Here is a 21,539-nt window from a genome sequence, read left to right as displayed (position 1 = left end):
ATTCCTAATTGTAAAGGTATACATGACTTAAGAATGTGAGTTAACCCCTGTATGTTAAGGTATGCAGGACTTTACCCAAAACAATGCAATGTGAGTTCATTCCTGACTGGAAAGGCATGCTTGACTTTACGAACACTTGGAATTTGAGTTGATCGCTATTTGCAAAGGTATGCATGACTTTGGAATACAAGTTGATCCCCATATGTGAAGCCCTGCATTAAAATAACTCTTTTTCACCTTTTATTTGGGGTGGACTTGGCCTTCAATATTCCTGAGGAACCAGCTTTAATGACAAAGCTGTACCATCCATAATTTCAATGTCTTTTTTGTATTCAGGTCAAACGCCCTAGATATCAAATGAGCCCTGAATTTCGATACTCGAAACCAAGACATCCTGTCGTTAAGCAGGTAAGTTGCAATACGCTTCAGTCATACCGACACTGACTCCAAACCGACCGATGGTACGCTTTTGTTGGAAATAGTGTAATGGCTTTGGTTGGTTTGACAGTGGCATTAGTGTCAAGCAGAGTTTTTACCATAAACTTTTAAAGGGGTACACTGGGCTGAAACTTTTTATATCTAAATAAATAGAGTAAAATTCACCGAGCAAAATGCTGAAAATTTCATCAAAATCTGATAACAAATGTCAAAGTTATTGAATTTTTAAGTATGTTGTGAAAACAGTTATATGCACATCGTCATGAATATTTGTTAGTTGAGCTGATGATGTCACATCCCCACTTTAATTTTTCTTATGTTATTACTTTTGATTTTACGCATAAATTAGCATAATTAATTAGCAATGAGAATTTTCGCAGAATTTGATCTTATAGTTTTGTAGATTATGCCATGAGTAACACGACGGCCAAGATCATAAGCCTTCTTAGGCATCGAAATAGCCCAGTCTATTTAGGGTTAAGTGGTGGAAATCTTAATGCTCCACACCGGGAACCTCCGACCATGATCCTACAAAAACATGGATGTTTATCGCGAGCATTCCTTTGACGCAACATTATTCACCACCATCTGATTATGTGCATGTTAATGAGAATATGCAGGTGGTTTGACAGTAGAAACTACCAATGCATAGCTGATCATTTACATAGGAATATTCTCTCTTTATATGTTGCTCTCTCTTTCTCTTTCTCTCTTTAATTCTTTGCGATTATTTGTCAATGTGACTACTTCGAAAAGAAAATTGTGTAAAATTCTATCTTTATTTTACGTGGTTATTGTTGCTTGTTCGATTTGCAGTGTCTAAATTCAATAAATTGTCGTGAGCTATTTTTCTTGTAATTGTGTTTACAGCAAGGTACGCAGGAAGGCTGTGGGAAATGCGTTGCCTGCAGAACAAGTATCAATTGCAGGAACTGTAAAAATTGTTGGGTAAGAACTCCATACTCTATGTGGTTCTACTTGTTTCCACAAGATCACCGGCAGTCTGCTCTCGTAGAAAGATTTATTATTTGAAGTTGGGCATGCTTCTAGGAATACTGAAATCAGAATTCAGGTTTGCTGTAAACCTTATAAACGGTTCTGACTCTCGCATTGCAACCAGAGAGTCATATGTTTAAATCCCAATTCTGCCGAAATTCCTTTGGCGAGGCTTCAATCCACCTAGGTATTAAAATTTGTATCCAATCGGGTGTGAAAGCCCATGTAGTATGCCTATTCTTGAGCTTGGAAACTCTTGTTGGAATGCTCTGCAGGGAGTGGAGAAGGTGCTTACATTGTATACGGTCACGCTAGGGTAAGATGATCGGGGTAATGACATATCTTTAAGGCTCTCAGAGTTGTTTTAGGGATGCATCTATGATTTACCAGAATATTATAATCAATATTAAAATAGAATTAGCTCATAACTCCTCCTTTGAAGATGTGTTGAGTCAATGAGTACATACCTTGCCTATGGCAGAGGTGAAGGGGGGGTATAAATAGGGACTGAGTGCCGAGAGTGCTTTGGCCACAAAATGTTTTTAAAAATGTTAGTGGCAATAAACTAAGAAGGGTGAAGTCCCCCATACAGAAAGTATCATTAGGTCCACCTTATGGTATGTGATCAGTATTTAAACCAAGGTCTTTTAATATCGTATCATATATTTTTTACAATTATTAAATTCAATTTTTTTGTATTTAGCTTAGGGAAGCTCGTCTTCATGGTAAAGATAAGAAGAAAGAATTCAAGCACCAATGTATCTTCAGAAAGTGTCTGTTAAAGAAATATGTGAGTATAGATTTTTTAAAGTGGTTTATGTTCAGTGTACATATATAGTCAGATGCCTAAAATGTAGCAATTGCGCTTGTGAGACTCTTACTTAGCTTTTGTTGATTACCTATGCATAAAGAAGAGCAATTGCTTGCAACCAAAAGCTTTTTCGAGTAAGCTCATAGCTAGAGAGTGTATGCATAAAGTGAACATATTGCTCAGGTCTTTTTAAGCATTTGCTTGATCATGACCATCGCGTTTCATCATCATGTTCGTGCACGTGGGAGAGAAACCGAAGGTGTATAGGAAAAAAATTAATCGAGAGGATATTACTCCAGAGATCACCATCGGTGCGATTGACTGCACCTGCATCTGGATTAGTAAACCAAACGCCAACTTTGGGGATGAGTGTATTAACCAAAAAAACTTCATTCTTCAACCTCCAGGCGACATGTGACAAGAGCTACAATTCACCAGTATTCATGTGGGCTTGCCCAGATCCGTTCTCGATTTCTAGATTTTTTTCAAACGTCGGAGCTAAACCATGTTTCAAGAAACGTACGTTGCTAGGGGATTCTGGGTATGGAATATCTCTGCACATGATGACCCCATTTGCTGACCCAGACACGCCAGTAGAGCATTTCTTCAACAGGGCTCATACAAGAAACCTTGTCGTAATTGAACAGGCCTTTGGGAAACTGAAACAACAATTTCCCATCATCAGTTGCGGGATTCGCCAGATGCTGGAGAATATCCCAAAGTGCATCATAATGCACTTTGTGCTTTAAAAAGTGGCACGCTTCTTCCACGACTCAGACGACTCTCATGACGATGGCGAGGAAGAAGAATTTGACAGTGATGACAATGATGATGGAGCAATAGATCAGCCCCCTTGCAATGTGCGTAAAGGACAACTGAAGCCCAATAACCTGTACGACAGGCATGACTAGTAAATGACATTCATCTTATAAACTGCACTTGTCAGTAAAATAAAGGAAACCAAAATATATTTGGTTCTTCACTTTAAGATGACTTTCAATTTTGCCTCAACATTTCTCTCTTTAAATTTTGTTTTGTATGCTATATAATAGAGAGAAATCCTTTGATTTCAGATAGGAAATTGATCGGAAGTAAAAACCGAAAAACTGAACGCAAGTTGTCCAAAAGAAATTGATGGCTTTGCTCAAGATGCTTGATCTTCATGCGTGTATACTTCAGCTGCTTGAGAGGAAGCAGTCTTTGCAGCTGCACTGTTGATATGTTGATGGTTTCATCTATCTCTGCCAACATTTTTCTATTGGGCCCCTTGACAGGAACAGACTTTGTTTATGCCGGACTTGATGGCCCACATTGACAAACCTCTGCATTCTGTGAAAATAATAATATTACAGTAATAATGTTTTAAATATATTCAATTGATTTTTTGAGATTTATCGATTGGAAACAGGTTAGAGGAGTAATATACAATATACAGTGCGTCCCAGAAAAAAAACGAAACCAAGATTAAGCGATGATTTATCATAACTTAATCACAAATACAATAGACAAATGACCTACCAATGTAAAGCTTAGAATCTCCTCTTTCATCTGATATTACCTAGATTATTCCCCATTCACGCATGAGTGAGCAAAAACAATTTGAAGAAAGGATACAAAAAACTCATTTGGCGGGGGGTATCTGAATTTCAAAAAGAAAATCACATGCCTAAAAAGTTCAATATCTGCTCTTTTATTTGATACCTTAATCACAAAAAATGGTCAAGAAGTAAAAAAGTTATGTTCCCTCGAAACAATGCTTGTATTTCCATAATTTCATTAAATAAACGTGTTTTCACCGGTTTCCCACAGAAGCTATCGCATGGTTAACAAAAGACTTCATGCATGGCTGATCGTCAACAAAACGGAGTGTCAAGTGAGTTTAAACGCTAGCCTGCAGAACCTCTTAATTTTATGAAATTATTGAAATTCAAGGCTTATTTCAAATAACCAGAACCTTGTTATTTCTTGACCATTTTCTGTAATTGAGGTTTCAAATTAAAGAGCAGATATTGAATTTTTTTAAAATGTGGTTTCCTTTTTGAAACCCAGATACAGCCCGCCAAATGACTTTTTGATATCGCCTCTTCAAATTGTTTTTGCTCACTCATGCGTGAATGAGAAATAATCTAAGTAATTTCAGATGAAAGAGGAGATTCTAAGCTTTACAATGGTAGGTCATTTGTCTATTTTATTTGTGATTAAGTTATGATAAATCATCGATAAATCTCGGTTTCGTTTTTTGTGGGACGCACTGTACATCTCGGGAAAGGAATACTTCATGAGAATAGCAATATAGTTTGCACTGCCATTTTACGAAACCATTTGCATACGAGTCCCATCATTATTCTGTGAGTCATGTTAGCAATAGTGTGATGTTGCTATTGTTCAAATACCTGGCATTTGCTTGTTATAAGAGCGATCAAATAATTATGCATATGAAATTAAGCAATTGATCAGACTTTATCTATCTTTACCTGGCTAGCAAGTGCTTGTGCTTAAAGCAGTTGTTACTTTTTATGCATCTGACCCACATGTATGAAAAACGCAACGTATTCAAGAATTATGACTATCGTGTGTTAATGTTTGGCAAACTACGTACAACAAATGTACAATGAATTTCAAATATTGGTGATATGTTTTTTGTTGAACAGGACCCAAAGAAGTCGCAGGAAGCTCCACTTTCAAGTCCTGTGGACCCTCCGCTTTCAAAACCTTTGAAGAGAGGGGTGAGTAGAAATCAGACCAAAAGAATGAGATCCCTTGGGAATGTGTCATGAGTCCTTTTGTCAGTGATGTTCTTTGGCAGATAAATTCCAGCCAATGAGATGCACTTGCTTTCATTGTTATAGACCTTATGCATCTGATGTCACATTCTCATAGCGCCCTCCCCCAGAGGATATAGGAATGCACGTAAATGGATTTGTCAGAGATGCACCATCTGCAGATTACCAACATATGCAAGACAATGGCTTCAGCCTCTATGATGACGGCGCTGTGGTATCAGTGCGTAATGTCTATTGAAAATCACAGACAAACTGCTTTGTGAAATGCTTCCCTAGGGCTTGTCTCACAGAGAGGAATGATTGATTCAAGTCAAATTCAAATTGATATTGATCTTAATTAGATTTTGACATTTCATCTGACTTAGAAACTGTAAATGCAATTGCAAAATAGGACAGCTTAGAGACATTTCGTTTCTGACTCCTGAGTTGACCTGCATATTAATCCTATTACACTCAAACTATTGGTAGTAGTACTAGTAGTAGTAGTAGAAGTAGTAGAAGTAGTTGTAGTAGTAGTAGTAGTAGTAGTAGTAGTAGTAGTAGAAGTAGTAGTAGTAGTAGTAGTAGTAGTAGTAGTAGTAGAAGTAGTAGTAGTAGTAGAAGTAGTAGTAGTAGTAGTAGTAATAGTAGTAGTAGTAGTAGTACATGTAGTTTTAGTAAAAGGAAGGAATGTATTGATTAATTGATTTTTTGAATGAATGTATGAAAGACTATAAAGGGAATAAAAGAAATTAATGATTAGATACACTTTATTATCAAGGCTTATTTCCAAAAGATAAAGCACAGAAACTGTGATGTGATGACTAGATAGATTAATGGGAAAATGTTATTTATTTGAGATGACAGTGTGTTAAATAGATTAAATTATTGGTAGACTGGTAACAGAGACTGGTAACAGAAATAATATCATATGGGGAAAAGACCTAGAAAACAAAATGATCAAGAATTGAAAGAAATTTAAGAAATAAAAATAAAATTTTTAACAACTAAAAGTTTAAATTCATTTATATATTGAGAAGGCTTCTTACTTTTTTTTTTTGTTATTGTCTTTGATATGCAGCCCTTGTTCTTTGCCTGTGGAGCATGTGTGTCATGTAGTAGACTTGAAGATTGTGGAAAATGTTATGCCTGCAAGGTAAGATTGTTCCTATTGAAGAGAAAGTTTACCCTAAATAGTAAGATTGGTTTTGAATAAAAGAAAAAAAATAAAGAAATATAATGGTGAAGGTTGATGAAAATCCATTAAAGAATAATGAAATTATGGATTTTTAAAAAGTTCTGGTCCTGTGACGTCCCAGACAAGCAACTCTCGTATAGATTGAATGATATCAACTACCCAAAATGCTATTTTCTCAAAAAATTCTAAGTGATTACATTTGTGTGGTTGATATTTATATTCAGACACTTTATTTGATACCCCTTTCTACAGTGCGTATCAAAAAACAGTTTACACTTAGAAAAAATCCTGTAAAATTACACATTTGTAATATCCTGAAGATTTTTCCACATTTTGACATTGGTACAGATCCATTTAAGCAAATGACGATATAACTGTCGAAAAATATTTCTGCTTGAGTGAGCACCACTTACTTTTGAAAAGTTAGTGAAAAATGATTTGCGCAGAACTTTGAGATAGTTATGCGAATAAAAGTAGACCTTAATCATGAAGAACACGTTGAATTTAGCTAGTAAAATTGATTTGAAGATATATTTTACCCTTTTTAACTTGTTTCCTTGTCCAAAATACTTCAAAGAGTGCATTGCGCTCCACCCCACTCCCCTACACACCGAGGCCATCGTGACGATATTTGCTTTACAATGAGCTGTGATTTACATGAAATGGCTCAGGCTTGATTTTCATTTTGTTAATCATTGTCAAGCTTGGAAAAAGTGTGGAGAAACAAGTATTAAATGAAAAATGAAATGTAAACCCACTTTAAATAATAAAAACTTAGTGAACAAATGCTGGAGATGTCTGATATAAACTTTTGTTCAGATTAAGTTATGTCCTCAGATCCAGCTGGCACAAAAACGGTAAAGGTTGTGCTTACTATGTGTTGAAATATTTGGGTGGCAAAATTGTTACAAAATGCTTGAATCTATCCGTTTTATTCAATTGACTAAAAGTGCAAGGGTAATATATGAGAAATGTTTCACAGGGCAAGTTTGATTTCGCCCTTTCCCCTTGACACAGCGTGAAAACGAGCATTTCTGCGCAAACAGATTTCTGCGAGCTTTACAAAAAAGGACAGTGCTCACTCAAGTGTAACATTGTGTCAACATTTTTGCTTTCATTGGATAGATGAGACCCAAAACCAAGATTTTATGTGAAAGAATCACCCACATGTTGTATATTTTTTAATTCCCAGGGCTTTTTCAAAGTGTAAACTTTTTTTTTATACGCACTGTATAAGAAAAATGTTATTTTAAATCTATAGTAATCACAGGATAGATTGGGGAGCTACACATATGACATCACAAATAAAAATGTTATTTTATAATTATCCTATTCTTTAATAGATTTTCATCAAAACTTATCTCTGATTTTTCAGGACTAAACTTAGTATCAGGATGAATTTCCCCTTTAATTTAGATTATTTTTTGTGTGTATGTTTTCCTCCAAGAATGACTTATAAAATTTTATGACTTCTTCTTTCTTCAAAATTCTATAAATATTTTATTAAAAAAGAAAATGAATGAAATGTGACCTTATTTGAAAATAATGAAAGACGGGCTGCAAAAGGTAAAAAAAACTTCTTGCAACTTACTGCCTTGATCTGTAACATTCAAGTAAATGGGGATTTTTCCGGGCTCTTTTGAGAATCTTTGGGACAATCTTTCCCCAAGTCCCTGTGTAATTCTATCATACCATATACTCATATTGTGAAAATCATGAAAGTTGTCATTATCCAATTTTCAGACAATCTCCTGTGCTTCTGTTTATCAGCCAATCAAAACAAAGAAAAGTTGTTGGATGTTAGACGACAAATTTTAATGAAACACACCCTAGGTCACAAGTATTAGCCTGAACGCATTACTTTTTTATTAAAAACCATCAGATTTTGCTCTTTACTGTCCTTGTAAAAACTTGTTTGTTTTATAATTTTTTGTTGTTTTAGATTAATGAATAATACATTGCAATCACAATCTTTGATAAACAGTGTCCGCATGCCATATTCTGTGGTACATCATTGTATAGTTACTTCTATCTCACTTTTTTCAGTTAAATCGTAAAAATGAAGGCACGCCATCAATGTGTTATGCAAAGAGATGCCTGAACAAGCGCTTGAAGATGGTAAGTAGTTTTAAATTTCTATTAAGTTTAGATAAATCTCCACTAAAATTTCCATTCCACAGAGAGCAAGACCTCTGAAAGTCGGCTGTAATTAGTGCTGTTATCGGTAAGAAAATTCTCTGTTGATATATCGCTAAAAACATCTTACCAAAATTGACAACTATCGACAAAACAATAGGTGGCAATCCATTTATTACATAGAAAATCAATACGCATTGCATTGATTAGCGTTTGATTGATTAGTCACAATACTCGCGCTGGTAATAATTTGTATCTGCCACTGTACCAAAAATGCTTTAAAATCCCCATTCATCGAATCTAAATGAGTACATAACATATTGTAAAAATAAATATCTAGCATGAATACATTCTCACCTTTCACGTTATTAGCATTATTTTAGGGTTGAATGAAATTATATCGATGATTTGGGGGCTTTTTGGACATCGTTCTGAGCGGTCAACGACTTTCGCCTATCCACCATTTTGGATTTGGTGCTGTTACATCTTTGAACGTAGAGGGCAGCAACACACGGCAGTGTTGCTTATTTGGTACATATTTTTGGTCTCTCAAATGAACTTGCGCTTATGAATGTTTTCGATACCATGAAGACGAGGGCAGTCACAATGTTTGGATTGTCATTGTAGCGAAGTGAGATTTTGTTTTGTGGCCAATAAGTATTTGTATTTTATTGAGACTTTTGAGTGATTTCTGCATGGACCTGGTCACGGAGGATTATGTATTGTTACTGGGGGTGCTGTGACAATGCTCAGCACCCCCAGTAACAATAGAATAATTTTGAGGAAAAATATGTTTTCCGTGATTTTCCGTTTGAAAACCCACTTTGTGTTTCAAAAGGTCGTTCCTTGAATTCTGTCCGAAAATCACTGTCCCTACATAATAGGTATTATCGACAACAAGAGAAAGGTCATTGATAATTGCTAAGTGGCAAAAACATGCGATTATCAACAGGACTAGCGATAAAAAGGTTATTGATAACAGCATTACCACTAAGTCTAAATATGTATGTCTACCGTTAAAGTGTGTGTTAAAAAATAAAACTGTGTGCAGTTGATATATTTGGTTATTCTTTTTGTCAAGATGGCGAACAAAAATATTTGTATATTTTTGTCTCGCCTGCATAGCTCGGTTGCCACCTTGGCAACCTTGAGCAATTTTTTCAATAGCCTAATTACATGTAGCATATCTACAATATGTAAAAAAAATTGCTCAAGGTTGCCAAGGTGGCAGCCAAGCTGAATTTACTTCAATACCCATCTAGAACACGAATCAACACAAAAACCTTGTACTAAACAACTTTTCCTGTTATGAAAATTTTTGATAAATTTCTACTGGACTATAACAGGAAATTCCTGTGATTGTGTATTAAAGAACATTTTTATCATGTCTACACGCCAGTCAGACGAACCTTTTCAGTGATGTATGCCCGATTGTTATCAAAGTTAGAAAATAATATTCTATGTTGTGCATTTGTGATTTTACTAGGATACTTACATTTGATTGACATAGTAACTGTCCATTGCACCGGCATTTATGTATGTCTATTTGGACCATAAATGGTATTTTTATTGACAATATTTGTTGTGTTTGGCAGCTGTCACTTTACAAGCAGGAAAAGGCACAAGAAACTGAAGATTTAGCAAACCCTGATACAAATGGCAAAGACATCGGGGATGAAGGAACACTTGCATCATCAACAAGGTAATCATAACACCAGACTTCAAGATGGTTGGTGCTAGTTGGTGTTAGCCTATACATAATGGTAGTCCCTCAAATTTGAACACTCGAATCCTTTGTGCTATTTGGCGTTGGCCTATAGATAACGATACTCTCAAATTTGAACATCCATTAAAGTAATGTTATCATTGCCAATTATAACAGCTCAATCTTATATGGTTGTTGTCAACGATGGATTCATGAATAATGGTACTATCAGATTATTTATAACACCTGAATCCATTATGGTTGGTGTTATCAATGGTTTCATGAATAATGGAACTATCAAATTATAACACCTGAAAGCAGGGTTTATTTCCAGTTCGTCCAATTGTCAACTCATCTACTACTATTTGGTCTAAAATCAGTTCGTCTACTCACCATATGGTCTACTTTCATTAAGTCTAATGCCATTTCGTCTAATAACCAGTTGGTCCAATAGCCATTCAGTCCATATACCATTTGGTCTCATTAAACTAAAGTGTTTATAATTGTGCAAAATGAATAAAAAGAAAATGGGTATTAGACCAACTGGTGATTAGACGAAGTGATGATTGGACCAAATGGTTGTTAGACAAAATGTTGATGGACGGAATGGCATTAGACTAAATGAAGGTAGACCATGTGGTGAGTGGACGAGTTGGCAGTGGACGAATTGGCAATTTACCGAAAGCAGTATGGTTGAGGTTATCGGTGAATTCATGAATAAAGATACTCTCAAATTATAATACTTAAATCCATCATGGTTGTTGGTGTTAATGGATTTTGTAATAAGGGTCCTATCAGAGTGTCACAGGTGAATCCAATTTTCTTGGTGTAATTAATGGATTAATGAATTCAGGTACTATTAAAATATAACACCTTAACCCAGTATGGTTGGTGTTATCAATGGATTCATGAATACCAATCCTATTAGATCATCAAAGTGAAGAAAAAAAAATCAAATCCTGGCGATTTTATCAGTAGATTCACAAACTCAGTAAAGATAATAATTACGCCCAACTCTTGGTTGGACTCACATAATGCCTGTAGATTAGAAGCAGGTACAAGGTACCATTATATATGAACTAATTTACAGGGAAAACCCCCCCCCTTCCCCATCCTGAAAATGCACCCCCCCCCCATCCTCATGCAGTTATATGCAGAAATATATTATAAAACATGCTGCTTCTCCTTTGACATTGTAGTGCCTCCTTACTTTGTGTTTTATTTAGTTTCTCTCCAAATTTAATACTTATATTTTTCTCTCTCCCTCTCTTCACTCTCTCGCTTCCACTGATAGCCGCATCTTGGAAGCCTTCCCCGATCAGATAAAGAAGTGGAAACGAGACCCCGAGTTTTCAGAAGAGAAAGGCATCGATTGGGAGAAGTTGGAAAGCAGTCTGGAGGAGATCAAGAATAACCTTGCCTCTATAGATGAAAAGATGACGAAACTAAAAGAGATCACGAGCAAGCCCAGGTCGTTCGTCATCATGAATATATATGAAAAGGTAAATAATGATGGCTTATAAAGCGCCAAGTCCACTCTGAAGAATGCTCAAGGGGCATAAAGAAATGTTGGGGGTTGTTGTTGAATAACCATCATTAGTGTTTGGATGTAGTTCATAAAACTTGGACATAAGAGTAATCAAGTATTTCTTAATATCTCATGCGAGTTTCAGGTCACATGACCAAAGTCAAAGGTCATTTAAAGGTCATTGAACTTTGGCCATTTTGGAGGTAATTATTAGATTGCTGTCATAACTTTCAAAGTTTATAGATATAGTTTATAAAATGTGGATGTAGGGGTAATTGAGTATGACTGACAAGTCTTTGGTCGCATGATCAAGGTCAAATGTCATTTATTGTCAATGACCATAGTTTTGTATCATTATATGAATGGTGTTTTTGTGAATAATTATTGTATAGTAGGTTTTAAAGTCAGCACTGCTGCTATATTGAATCGCTTGATGCAGGTGAGACTGCCAGAGGCGCTCCACTTGTTTATGCTAAAACCTTCGGAAATCAATACCAATCTTGACTACAATTATCAACTAAATATCCTTACACGTACTAGAAAGATGACGTCATTTTTAAAAGATCACCTGACATTTAGATCCCATTTAAGTCACATGGTTTCAGGCCGGTATTTGGGTATATGCGCGTTCACTGGTAGGCTGGTATACCGGCCTATCGGGTTCAAAGGGTTAAGGGACTGGAAATTTTACAGTTGTTGAGAAAAATTAATTTAAAACTTGTTCAAAATGATATGTCACTGTACAAAAAAAATTTAATATCATGTATTGTACATAATTTTTACCTCTCATTTTTTAGCCCATAAAGCCGACATCAAAATGCTTGTCTAGAGGCCCTCAGATATTGGGGTGAGTATGATTTTTTTCATTTGATTTCAATCACAACTTTTTGTAAGACGGGGGCCCTGATCTAGGTCCATGGTGACAATTAGTCTTGGTTTAACAGACCCTAACATGAAATCAGAGTCTACTGCAACTACTTTCATTTATCTTCAACGTGCTATTTTCTTTTTCTGTTGATGAATTTTGTAGAGAGTCCCAACTGGCTGACTATCTTGATGAGAAGCAAAGCAGATCAGAACTCAAAGTCAGGATGGTATATCATGGCGGCGCTCAAGACTCAAAGGTAACATTCAATGAGCAAAATATGTCCATATTCATATTTTTATTGAACCTTGAGGTGAACATTGACATGGGATATTCAACTTTTTTTCTTCTGTGACCATTTTTAATTTCTATTTCATTGAAGTAATTGGGAAAATTACCTATTCATGTGAAAGAATTTATTTTATTAACAGAAAAACTGCCTAAGAGGAAATGTGTTAAAGGGAAAGTTCACCCTGACAAAAAAGCTTATTGTAAAAAATTGCAGGAAAAAATCATAAAAAATATTTCCAAAGGTTTGAGAAAAATCCATCAAAGAATGAAAAAGTTAGTAGAATTTGAATTATTTGATTTGTGACGTCACATGCAAGCAGCATTCCTACATAGCGAATGGTAAAAAAATCAATGTAATGTCATTTTCTCAGAAAATTGAAAATGGTTTTTACTATACCTTTTGTATATCAATAAACAAGTCATGTCACACCCGATCATGAAAAGCAAACAAAAATAAGTCATCAGGAACCATTAAAAAAATGAAATTCATGCATTTTATATTACGTAACATATGGGGCAGCTGCTCGTTTGTGACATCACATATCCAAAACTTGGAATTCTTATAAATTTCTTAATCTTCAACAGATTTTCCTCAAACCTTCACCAATATTTTTAAAGATTTTTTCTGCTATTTTTACAAAAAACATTTCTTCAGGGTGAACTTCCCTTTTAACAAACAAGCAATAGCTAAAAGTGTGATACGATTTCATCCTATATTGCATTTACGCTATATAGCATTCTCATATATTTAGTTCATCAATTACTAGGCCAAATATGCTGAAGTACGTTACTTTCAAATGACAATTATAACATTATTATGTTATTGTTATTGGAAATCTATTCTTGATCTTATAGATGATTGAAAAATAAAAAATCAGTGGATATCTCATTAACAGAAGTTAGGTTGCTGGTAAACATATGTTTTGTGTGGATCATTAACAATTTTTGCAAATGAACATAATAAGCAAGTAATTAAAATAATGAAGCCGAGTTGTCATGGTATATTCCCTTGCAAAGGTTGCGTTGAGAGACTTTTGTGGGTGTCCACTGGAGCTGGACATCTTGACGGACACGGACAAGTTCTGTACCCTCTACAAGACGAATTGTCAGGAGCACTATAACTGGGAGAAACTTAAACAAGCAGAACTTGATCTGGAGAGAGTAAAGTGGGTGAGTAATGGTGTCCAATTCTGCCGTCCCTCGGCAGAAGGAAGCGACTATGATTTCTTTCAAAATTGACCCTTTTCTTGATTTAGTGTATTTTCTGTATGCTTGAGATGATGCTAAAGGGATTGGAGTGACATATTCTCCAATATGTGAAATATACATGTTCCAGATGCACTTGATTATTCAAATTTTCACATAAAACAGGGACGCATTTTCCTCATTTACTAAGAATTTCATGACATAGAGTTGATTCCTTTTGTTGTGGGATTGTAGAAATCATCATGAAGCATGTCAGGTCTGACAAGTTGTTATTCTCTTATAGTTACTATAGTAACAGTGAGAGCTCAATTGTCAGAGCTGACAAATTAGTGCTGTCAACTTTCATGAAACTCCTAACCCCAGGGGTGTGAGAGTTCAGATTTTTATCTGATTTCAGATTTTTTGTTTTGATTTTCAGCTTAATTTCAGCTTATTTTTGGCCTTCCTCTGTACAAAAAGTATGGGAGCTCTTTCTATTTCAGACTTTTTCAACACTCTTCCAGCTTTTTTCAGATCTTTTTATTTGTGACCACTCACACCCCTGTAACCCCCACCACCCCCCCCCCTCCCCATGATCATACATATATTATGATCTCTGTGGTCCTAGACCATGTCATTGTAAAAACTATTTTACGGTGTATGGTTGTAAAAAGAGAAATAGTAGCTTTAATTTATTAAATAAATATATCCTAATTCTTATCTTCACATTGATCTGGACCGAAACCTTATCCTCAAATTTGCTTCTATATCTTTAATGAGACTATAACAGGAGAAATTTTATAGCTTATTTTAATGCACTTAAAAGGGTTTCACTTTACCAAGAGTACTTTCCTTATTGAATTACACTTAGAGTGGTGTATAGCAATGGAGCCCAATTGATGAAATAGAATTTTCTTTTTTGCTGAATGTATGTGAATTGCTCATATTTTATTAAGCTTTTTCTATTTTTTTTTTCAATTCTTCATCAAAATTACCAGGATGCATTTCATGTCACTTTTCCCTTAATTGTTTTCAGTTAAATTGTTACCATTTTATGAAGTACAGTTTTAATAATGACACACACACATTTACATGAAAAGCAAAAGTTCAATCTGTTGAAAATGTATTTATAATTCTTTATAATTTTTCTATGAAATTCCTCTATGATCATTTTCAGTTGGTCAAACTGGATGGATTACTCGATGTGGGGAAGAGCTCATAAGCCTTTGCATCAGAAGACCATTCCACAACAGACACAAACTATTTTTTCATCCAACCATCCAAGCTCTTGAAGAACTTATTCCAGTAAAATTCAGTTTCGAAAGATCAGCAATGATTTGAAATTGAACAATGAACTTGTGCCGGCAGAGCAACAAGATGACCATTTTGCTTGAGCCGTATATCATGGATAAAAAATATGTGGACAAACATTCTTTGAACTTCAGGAAACTGAAGTCATCTTGCCATCCAAGAGGATAATTCTTTATTTCAACCATCAGATGTTGGATATTTACTGCCATGAATTTACTTAAATATATCTCACATTATCCATGTAACTCACTGATTAGTCATTTCTATTGTCTGCTTCTTCTCGTTATGTTCGTCACTTGGCAGAAATAATTATAATAAAATAGTAATAATAATATGCAACATTTCTAGCCATTGATAAAATGTCTCCAAGTGCTGCATACTATTACCTAAGCCTCAGCAGGGCTCCTCTGATCAAGTGCTCCAGCTTTCAAGGAATTTCTTCCTACCGGGTACCCATTTACTACAGCTGGATGGAGAGTGGCAATTGCAGATGAATGCCTTGCCAAAGCACACAAGTGCTGTGGTGGGTTTTGAACCCTGGACCTTGTGGTTCATAGTCTGGAGACATATCCACTGAGCCACAACACCTCTAGGACTATAGATAAAGATGATAAGGATACGTCATACATTTGTGCGTTTGCCAGCTTTCTTACATCCCATGTGTGTTTTGATAAATCCCTCCAAAAATGCATGTGGGCAATTCCAGCAAAAGTGGACATTTTTCAAAAATTTATATTGGCTTTATTTCAAATCTGGACTAAATTTTTCGATCAAAACTCATATGAAATGTCATTAATACAAAAGGAGAACATGATTACCCACAATTTTTTTTTCTTACGTATCTCCTTATAGGAGAATCCAAACCATACAAGAAATTCTATACATGGGACTACATATATTGTTTTTTACTTAATTTCAATTTGATAGAAAACTATTGCTTGTTTTTTAATATTTTCTTTTGGATATTCTGAAGGTCATCATTTTACATCATATCAAACAAAAATTTTAAAATATAAGTTCATTTCACATTGCCTGTGTGTGAATATTTCTGATGTCACTCTGTAACTGCACTCCGTAACCGGGTATGGGTTTACGTTTTTTAAGTCGTAATTAGTGAAATAATACACCAATTTTTTAATGTAGTGCAGCATATTAAAGCTAGAACAACATAGAATCCAATCAATAACTCGACATTGTGATAGCAATTTAAAGTTCACAGAGTTTGAGCAATATGTTTTCTCCTCAAATAAGCATGTCCATTTTGCATCACTCCGTAACCATGTTTATGAATATTCATATCTCATTAATTCAGTGGATCATAATAACAAATGTCATTATTCTAAAAAGTGGTTTTCAGCAACTACTAGCAGGTACCATTTCTTTGCAAATAACTATTCAAACATGGGTGATATCTTTGTCTGAATGCAAAAAATAGGTTCTGAATGTCACTCCGTTACCATGGAACTGCCCATGTCACTATTCCATTTCATTACTAGATTGTATTAATGCATGTGCCCCAAAGCAGTTGTGGTATGAAGGATGAAAATTTAAAATGTGTTTTACTGACTTCACATCAAAATTTAATTTGATCTGGTGCCCAATCAAAATAAAATCTCTGCATTTTTTGTTTGTTTGTTTGTTTATAAACACCTTCTAAGGCATGGAATTGGCTGAAAATTTCAGGATATAATATTCGTCAGAAGCTTTTCTGAATATGTAAAGTAATTGCAAACACAGTTATTTTTAATGAAAATTTAAACATTACTGAGAGAGGGAGCTAGATTTAAATTTAAATTGTAACGGCTGGAAAAGTTACATATTTAAATTCTGTTAGGTAAAATATGCCTTCAGTGTGTACTACGCTTTTGTAATATTGTAATATTCAATAATGCTCAAGTATAATTCACATTTCAGACCATTTATTGAAGCTTTAGACAGGCTTCAAAAGATAAATAATATTTTTGTATTGATTTTAAAATTTTACGGTTATATTTGAGGAAAAAAGCCTACTTGCACATTCAAAGCTAGTATTGCATTCTCAATCATGTGCATTAATCAAAAGTCATTATTTTCATTTGAAAGTTGAAACTTGTGAGACCACAAAATCATAATCGGGTGAGGAGAAAAGAGAAAAACGTAATGTTAAAGCCACCGCACACCTTACGACTGTTCGCGATCCGATTTTTGGAACAAATCGCATTTTGTTCATTTTCTAAAAATGTGAATGGAACATATCATTTTATTTGAGGTTAAAATTAATTGAAAGAATACTAATATAACCATTTTGAAAGATTGCAAGCCTTTATTTTGGAGTAAAGGCCAAATCGGTTTCAAATCGTAGCCAATCGTACGACTTCTATGACGTCATTACGACTAGATATTAAATTTGTTTTTACTCTAAGAAGGATGATAGCATGGTCACAGATTTGAACATAGGTATTCGTACAATGATTTAGAACATTACACAGTAAGATATTCCAAGTCTCATTATTAGCATCAAATTCTACTACATTTTATTCTGAAATCGGGTCGCAGACCAATCGTAAGGTGTGTGGTCGCCTTTAGGGTTAAGCTGTAAGGAAGGTGAGCCTTTTTTTGTTACTGTCATGATTGGATGTATTTGATTGGATGTATTTGTTTACATGTGATAATGGTCCATTAGTGTATCTTTTCCCTTTCATTCAATCACAGGAGAGGTTGAACAAATAACTGTTATGAACGTAATCTTGGAAATAAACTTAATCACGTACAATGTTTTTTTGAATTCTGTCAGCAGTGTGCATGACTTGGAATGCTGCAAAACGATTTAATTAACAGTAACGCAGAGTGAAGTAGGTTTCAAGGTACACCGTGGATCTTTCTTGGGCAAGTGTTGGTCCTGAGATTGGGTGGTCCTTTTCATGACCAACACTTGCCCAAGAAAGATACATTGTGTACCTTGAAACCTACTACACTATTCTTCTTCGCCATGGAAACCTTAAGAAGTTATAGTAACACATACTTTTCAATTTCATAATCATTTTTTCCTTTGCTCTGATTTCATATAGATCTCATGATTTTATACGTTTAAAATTTGACTTTACCCTGTGGTGATCAAGTGTGAATAGTTATCCGATGGAACCTGTGGCTTTTGAACATCTAGATATTTTTAAATTCATATTCGTATCTCAAACTATTCCATCAGTCAGTATTAAACTATGTACTAGAGATGCATCGTAGACATCTTAGTTCCATAACTGGTACTACCCACCTTAATTTTAATCCAATGTTTAAGTGGCAACTCTAATATATTCCTTTTGAGGATTTGTGGATATGTTTTTTTTATTCATATTCTGTTGCGTGGTTGAAATCCAACATTGTGTTTCATAATCCTAGTGTAAATCCTTGGTGTATTTTTATAATGGAAAGTGCGCTCTGGTATCAGGCTCGTTTATCTGTATGCGAAATTCCATTTCTGCTCTTCATACCAATATTGATGGAAACAAAGTTTGGCATATTTCTGCCAGACCATGCTGAACCAAACCCGAACAGCGCGCCTGACTGGTACATGTAGCACTTGCTCAATGTGTTTACTGTTTAGTGACCTGTTACTCTTTCTCTTCAAAATTATTGACTGTCACAGTGGAATTCATGTTCATTCAATATGTCATTTATATTTCTTAAAAAGACACGTTTGTCCTTTTTTTTAGCGAATATTTTTGTCAATGTTTTCACAAGTGCCTAAAATTCCCAAAATAGTGAAAAATAGATAAAAAGTTTTTTTTTCTAATGTGAAATAAATTCTTAAAGTTTTAATCATGTCACAGAATTTTATCACCTCTGATAGTCTCACCCGATTACTTAAGATATCTAACCAGAGGTGAAAAAGGGAACATTTATTATATATTAACATCAAATCCTACACTTTTATATAGAATACATCTTAAAATCATGCAGTTCAATTAAAAAGGACAGATCATGCCTGCTATATAAAAATATATATATATGTAATACCATAATTGTATGAAAAATTAAATCATATAATTACAGCCCTTTGAAACAGCCACAATACAAACTTGAAGATAGAAGCCAGTAGTGGTAACATTTTAAAATGAGTTTGTACAGAATCCAATGGAATGATCACCCAGGTATCTGTATTTATGAACTATAAATGAAACTTCTGTGCCAAAGAGAAGTTGAAAGTCTGAAATCGCCGAGATATTTGCAGAATATTAAAGCTTGGTATTCCTGCCAAGTGGCAGGACAATTCCAAGCAATGATGATACATTACATGTCCCACATGTGCTTGTCTGTGTTGGTGATTTTCAGTGTGATATATATTTTTTTCAGCTTAGATTTCATCATTTCCCAAAGTTCAGTCAACGTAACTTTACCAGATCTAGATAGTGACAATTTAGTTTTACAGAATTTCTCATGAAGAAATCAGTGTATACTGCGACTACTTTCAGTTTTCATTAATTTTGAAACAAGTTAAAATGTGTTTCTGTCCACCAAATCTCTCTTGCAATGGTACATGAATTACAGTGACAATATCTGTTTTATTCACTACTGAAGTTTGTTGTATAAAATGTCATGTGAGTATGCAATAAGGTGCACCAAGATATCTTGTGTACTTGTAAGGTGTATAAATTTAATGTATATATTCTTTTACAATAAAATGTCTAAGAAATTCAATTATTTATTCTCTCAACTGAGTTTTATATGGTTCTATCATACATGTATATGTTTATATAGGGCAAAGGAAAAAAAAGATCCTCTATCGTCATAGTCCCTTTTAAACGTAAATTCTGGCTGAGGTTACAATCTCAAAAGGGGGAATTAACAGAATCAGATAAGATGACAAGGTAGATGTTTGTGTGTATAAAAAAAAAGGAAATTTAACTTCCACATTCCTTTGGACATAGACTACAAGCCTGCATGTATAAAGAATATTGAAATTAATTATTTACTTTTTATTATTTGATTACTAATTTTACTATTAATTAATTGCAAATTTATAAACATCTTTTTGTATATCAAACACCAAATTTTTCTTGACATTTCATGTGAGGATATGGGAATATTTAATGAGGCAGGAAGACAATGGAAAGGTAAGATACATAGGGGGGCAGAAGAGAGAGAGGGGAGGGGGGAGAATAGGGGGTGGATAGGGGATGGTCAAGAGAAATGAAAGTAAGAGGTAGTGGGAGGAAAAGGGGAGGGAGTGGACAAGGGGCGGGATAGGTGAAGTTAGAGAGAGGGGGTGGACAAGAGAAATGAAAGAGGGAGTTGGGGAGGGAAGGGAGTGGATAAGGGTAAGGTGAGATAGTCAAAGTAAGAGAGGGGAATGGATAGGGGATGGACAAGAGAAATGAAAGTAAGAGGGAATGGAGGAGCAGATAAGGGGCGAAGTAGGCAAAGTAAGAGTGAGGGGGATGGATAGGAAAAGACAAGAAGACAATATAAGTAAGAAAGAGAGCAATATAGAAAAAAAAACATTGGAAAGTGGGAAGATGGATAGGCAAAGACATGGTAAGACAATAGAAACGCAAAAATAAAAGAACGGAATTGATAAGGAATATGCAAAGAAAAAAAATCACAGAAAATATAAGAATTCATGAGATGGAATTAGGGGAGCCTGAGAGATAGAAAGGTCGGGAAGACAAGGAGAGAGAGAAGCAGGAGAATTGAAAGACATGACTGTTGAGGCAAACAGGAAGAAAATGAGATATGTAGAGAAACCTACTGGGGGAGAGAGAGAGCAAGTGCATGCAGCGTTGTGCCAGTGGATTAGTCTTCTGACTTTGAAACAGAGGGCCGTGGGTTCAAATCCCAGCCATGGTGTAATTTCCTTCAGCAAGAAATTTATCCACATTGTGCTGCACTCAACCCAGGTGAGGTGAATGACGGTCTACCCGGTAGGAAGAAATTCCATGAATGCTTGAGCGCCTCAGCCCAGCAAAAGCAAGGGTAATAATGATAGCAGGGCCCGCTGGCAGAACAGTTTTCAGAACTGAAGTGGCTTCCCTGGGTAAATATACCTATATAATTATAATTATTACCTCTGATCATTGTAGAGACATGTTTTTCAAGAAAAACAATTTAAATTTTTTTTATAAATAAATTATCTTTGTTTCTGTGTTGTTTGTTTTTATTATAAATTTCTATCTGCTGGTATCTTAATTATGCAAAGGGGATAATGTGATAATGATAGAATTGTTTAAACTGAAAACGAATTCAAGCTGGGGATGATATCGCAAAGATTTCAGTCTGACTATAAAAATATCACTTTTATTCCAAATGCAGTAAGACCTGCAACGTATCAATACATGTT

The 21,539-nt window shown here is 34.9% G+C and overlaps 1 protein-coding gene across 2 annotated transcripts in view; it reads left to right on the top strand.

Moving 5' to 3' along the window:
• Nucleotides 1-19,900, top strand: part of LOC129257776 (uncharacterized) — a 62,692-nt gene extending 42,792 nt beyond the window's left edge. For both annotated transcript variants that reach the window (XM_054896173.2, XM_054896174.2), the window contains 12 exons: nucleotides 337-408; nucleotides 1,309-1,386; nucleotides 2,138-2,224; nucleotides 4,897-4,971; nucleotides 6,089-6,163; nucleotides 8,252-8,323; nucleotides 9,937-10,043; nucleotides 11,341-11,548; nucleotides 12,372-12,421; nucleotides 12,605-12,698; nucleotides 13,748-13,900; nucleotides 15,093-19,900. In XM_054896173.2, coding sequence (XP_054752148.2) covers nucleotides 337-408; nucleotides 1,309-1,386; nucleotides 2,138-2,224; nucleotides 4,897-4,971; nucleotides 6,089-6,163; nucleotides 8,252-8,323; nucleotides 9,937-10,043; nucleotides 11,341-11,548; nucleotides 12,372-12,421; nucleotides 12,605-12,698; nucleotides 13,748-13,900; nucleotides 15,093-15,137 — 1,116 coding nt within the window. In that variant the 3' untranslated portion in view covers nucleotides 15,138-19,900. The remainder of the gene's footprint in view (nucleotides 1-336; nucleotides 409-1,308; nucleotides 1,387-2,137; nucleotides 2,225-4,896; nucleotides 4,972-6,088; nucleotides 6,164-8,251; nucleotides 8,324-9,936; nucleotides 10,044-11,340; nucleotides 11,549-12,371; nucleotides 12,422-12,604; nucleotides 12,699-13,747; nucleotides 13,901-15,092) is intronic.
• The last annotated feature ends 1,639 nt before the right edge of the window (nucleotides 19,901-21,539 follow it).

This window comes from Lytechinus pictus, chromosome 3 (genome assembly GCF_037042905.1).
Source record: "Lytechinus pictus isolate F3 Inbred chromosome 3, Lp3.0, whole genome shotgun sequence".
Classification (NCBI taxonomy): domain Eukaryota; kingdom Metazoa; phylum Echinodermata; class Echinoidea; order Temnopleuroida; family Toxopneustidae; genus Lytechinus; species Lytechinus pictus.
This window is presented reverse-complemented; position numbering and strand designations above follow the sequence as displayed.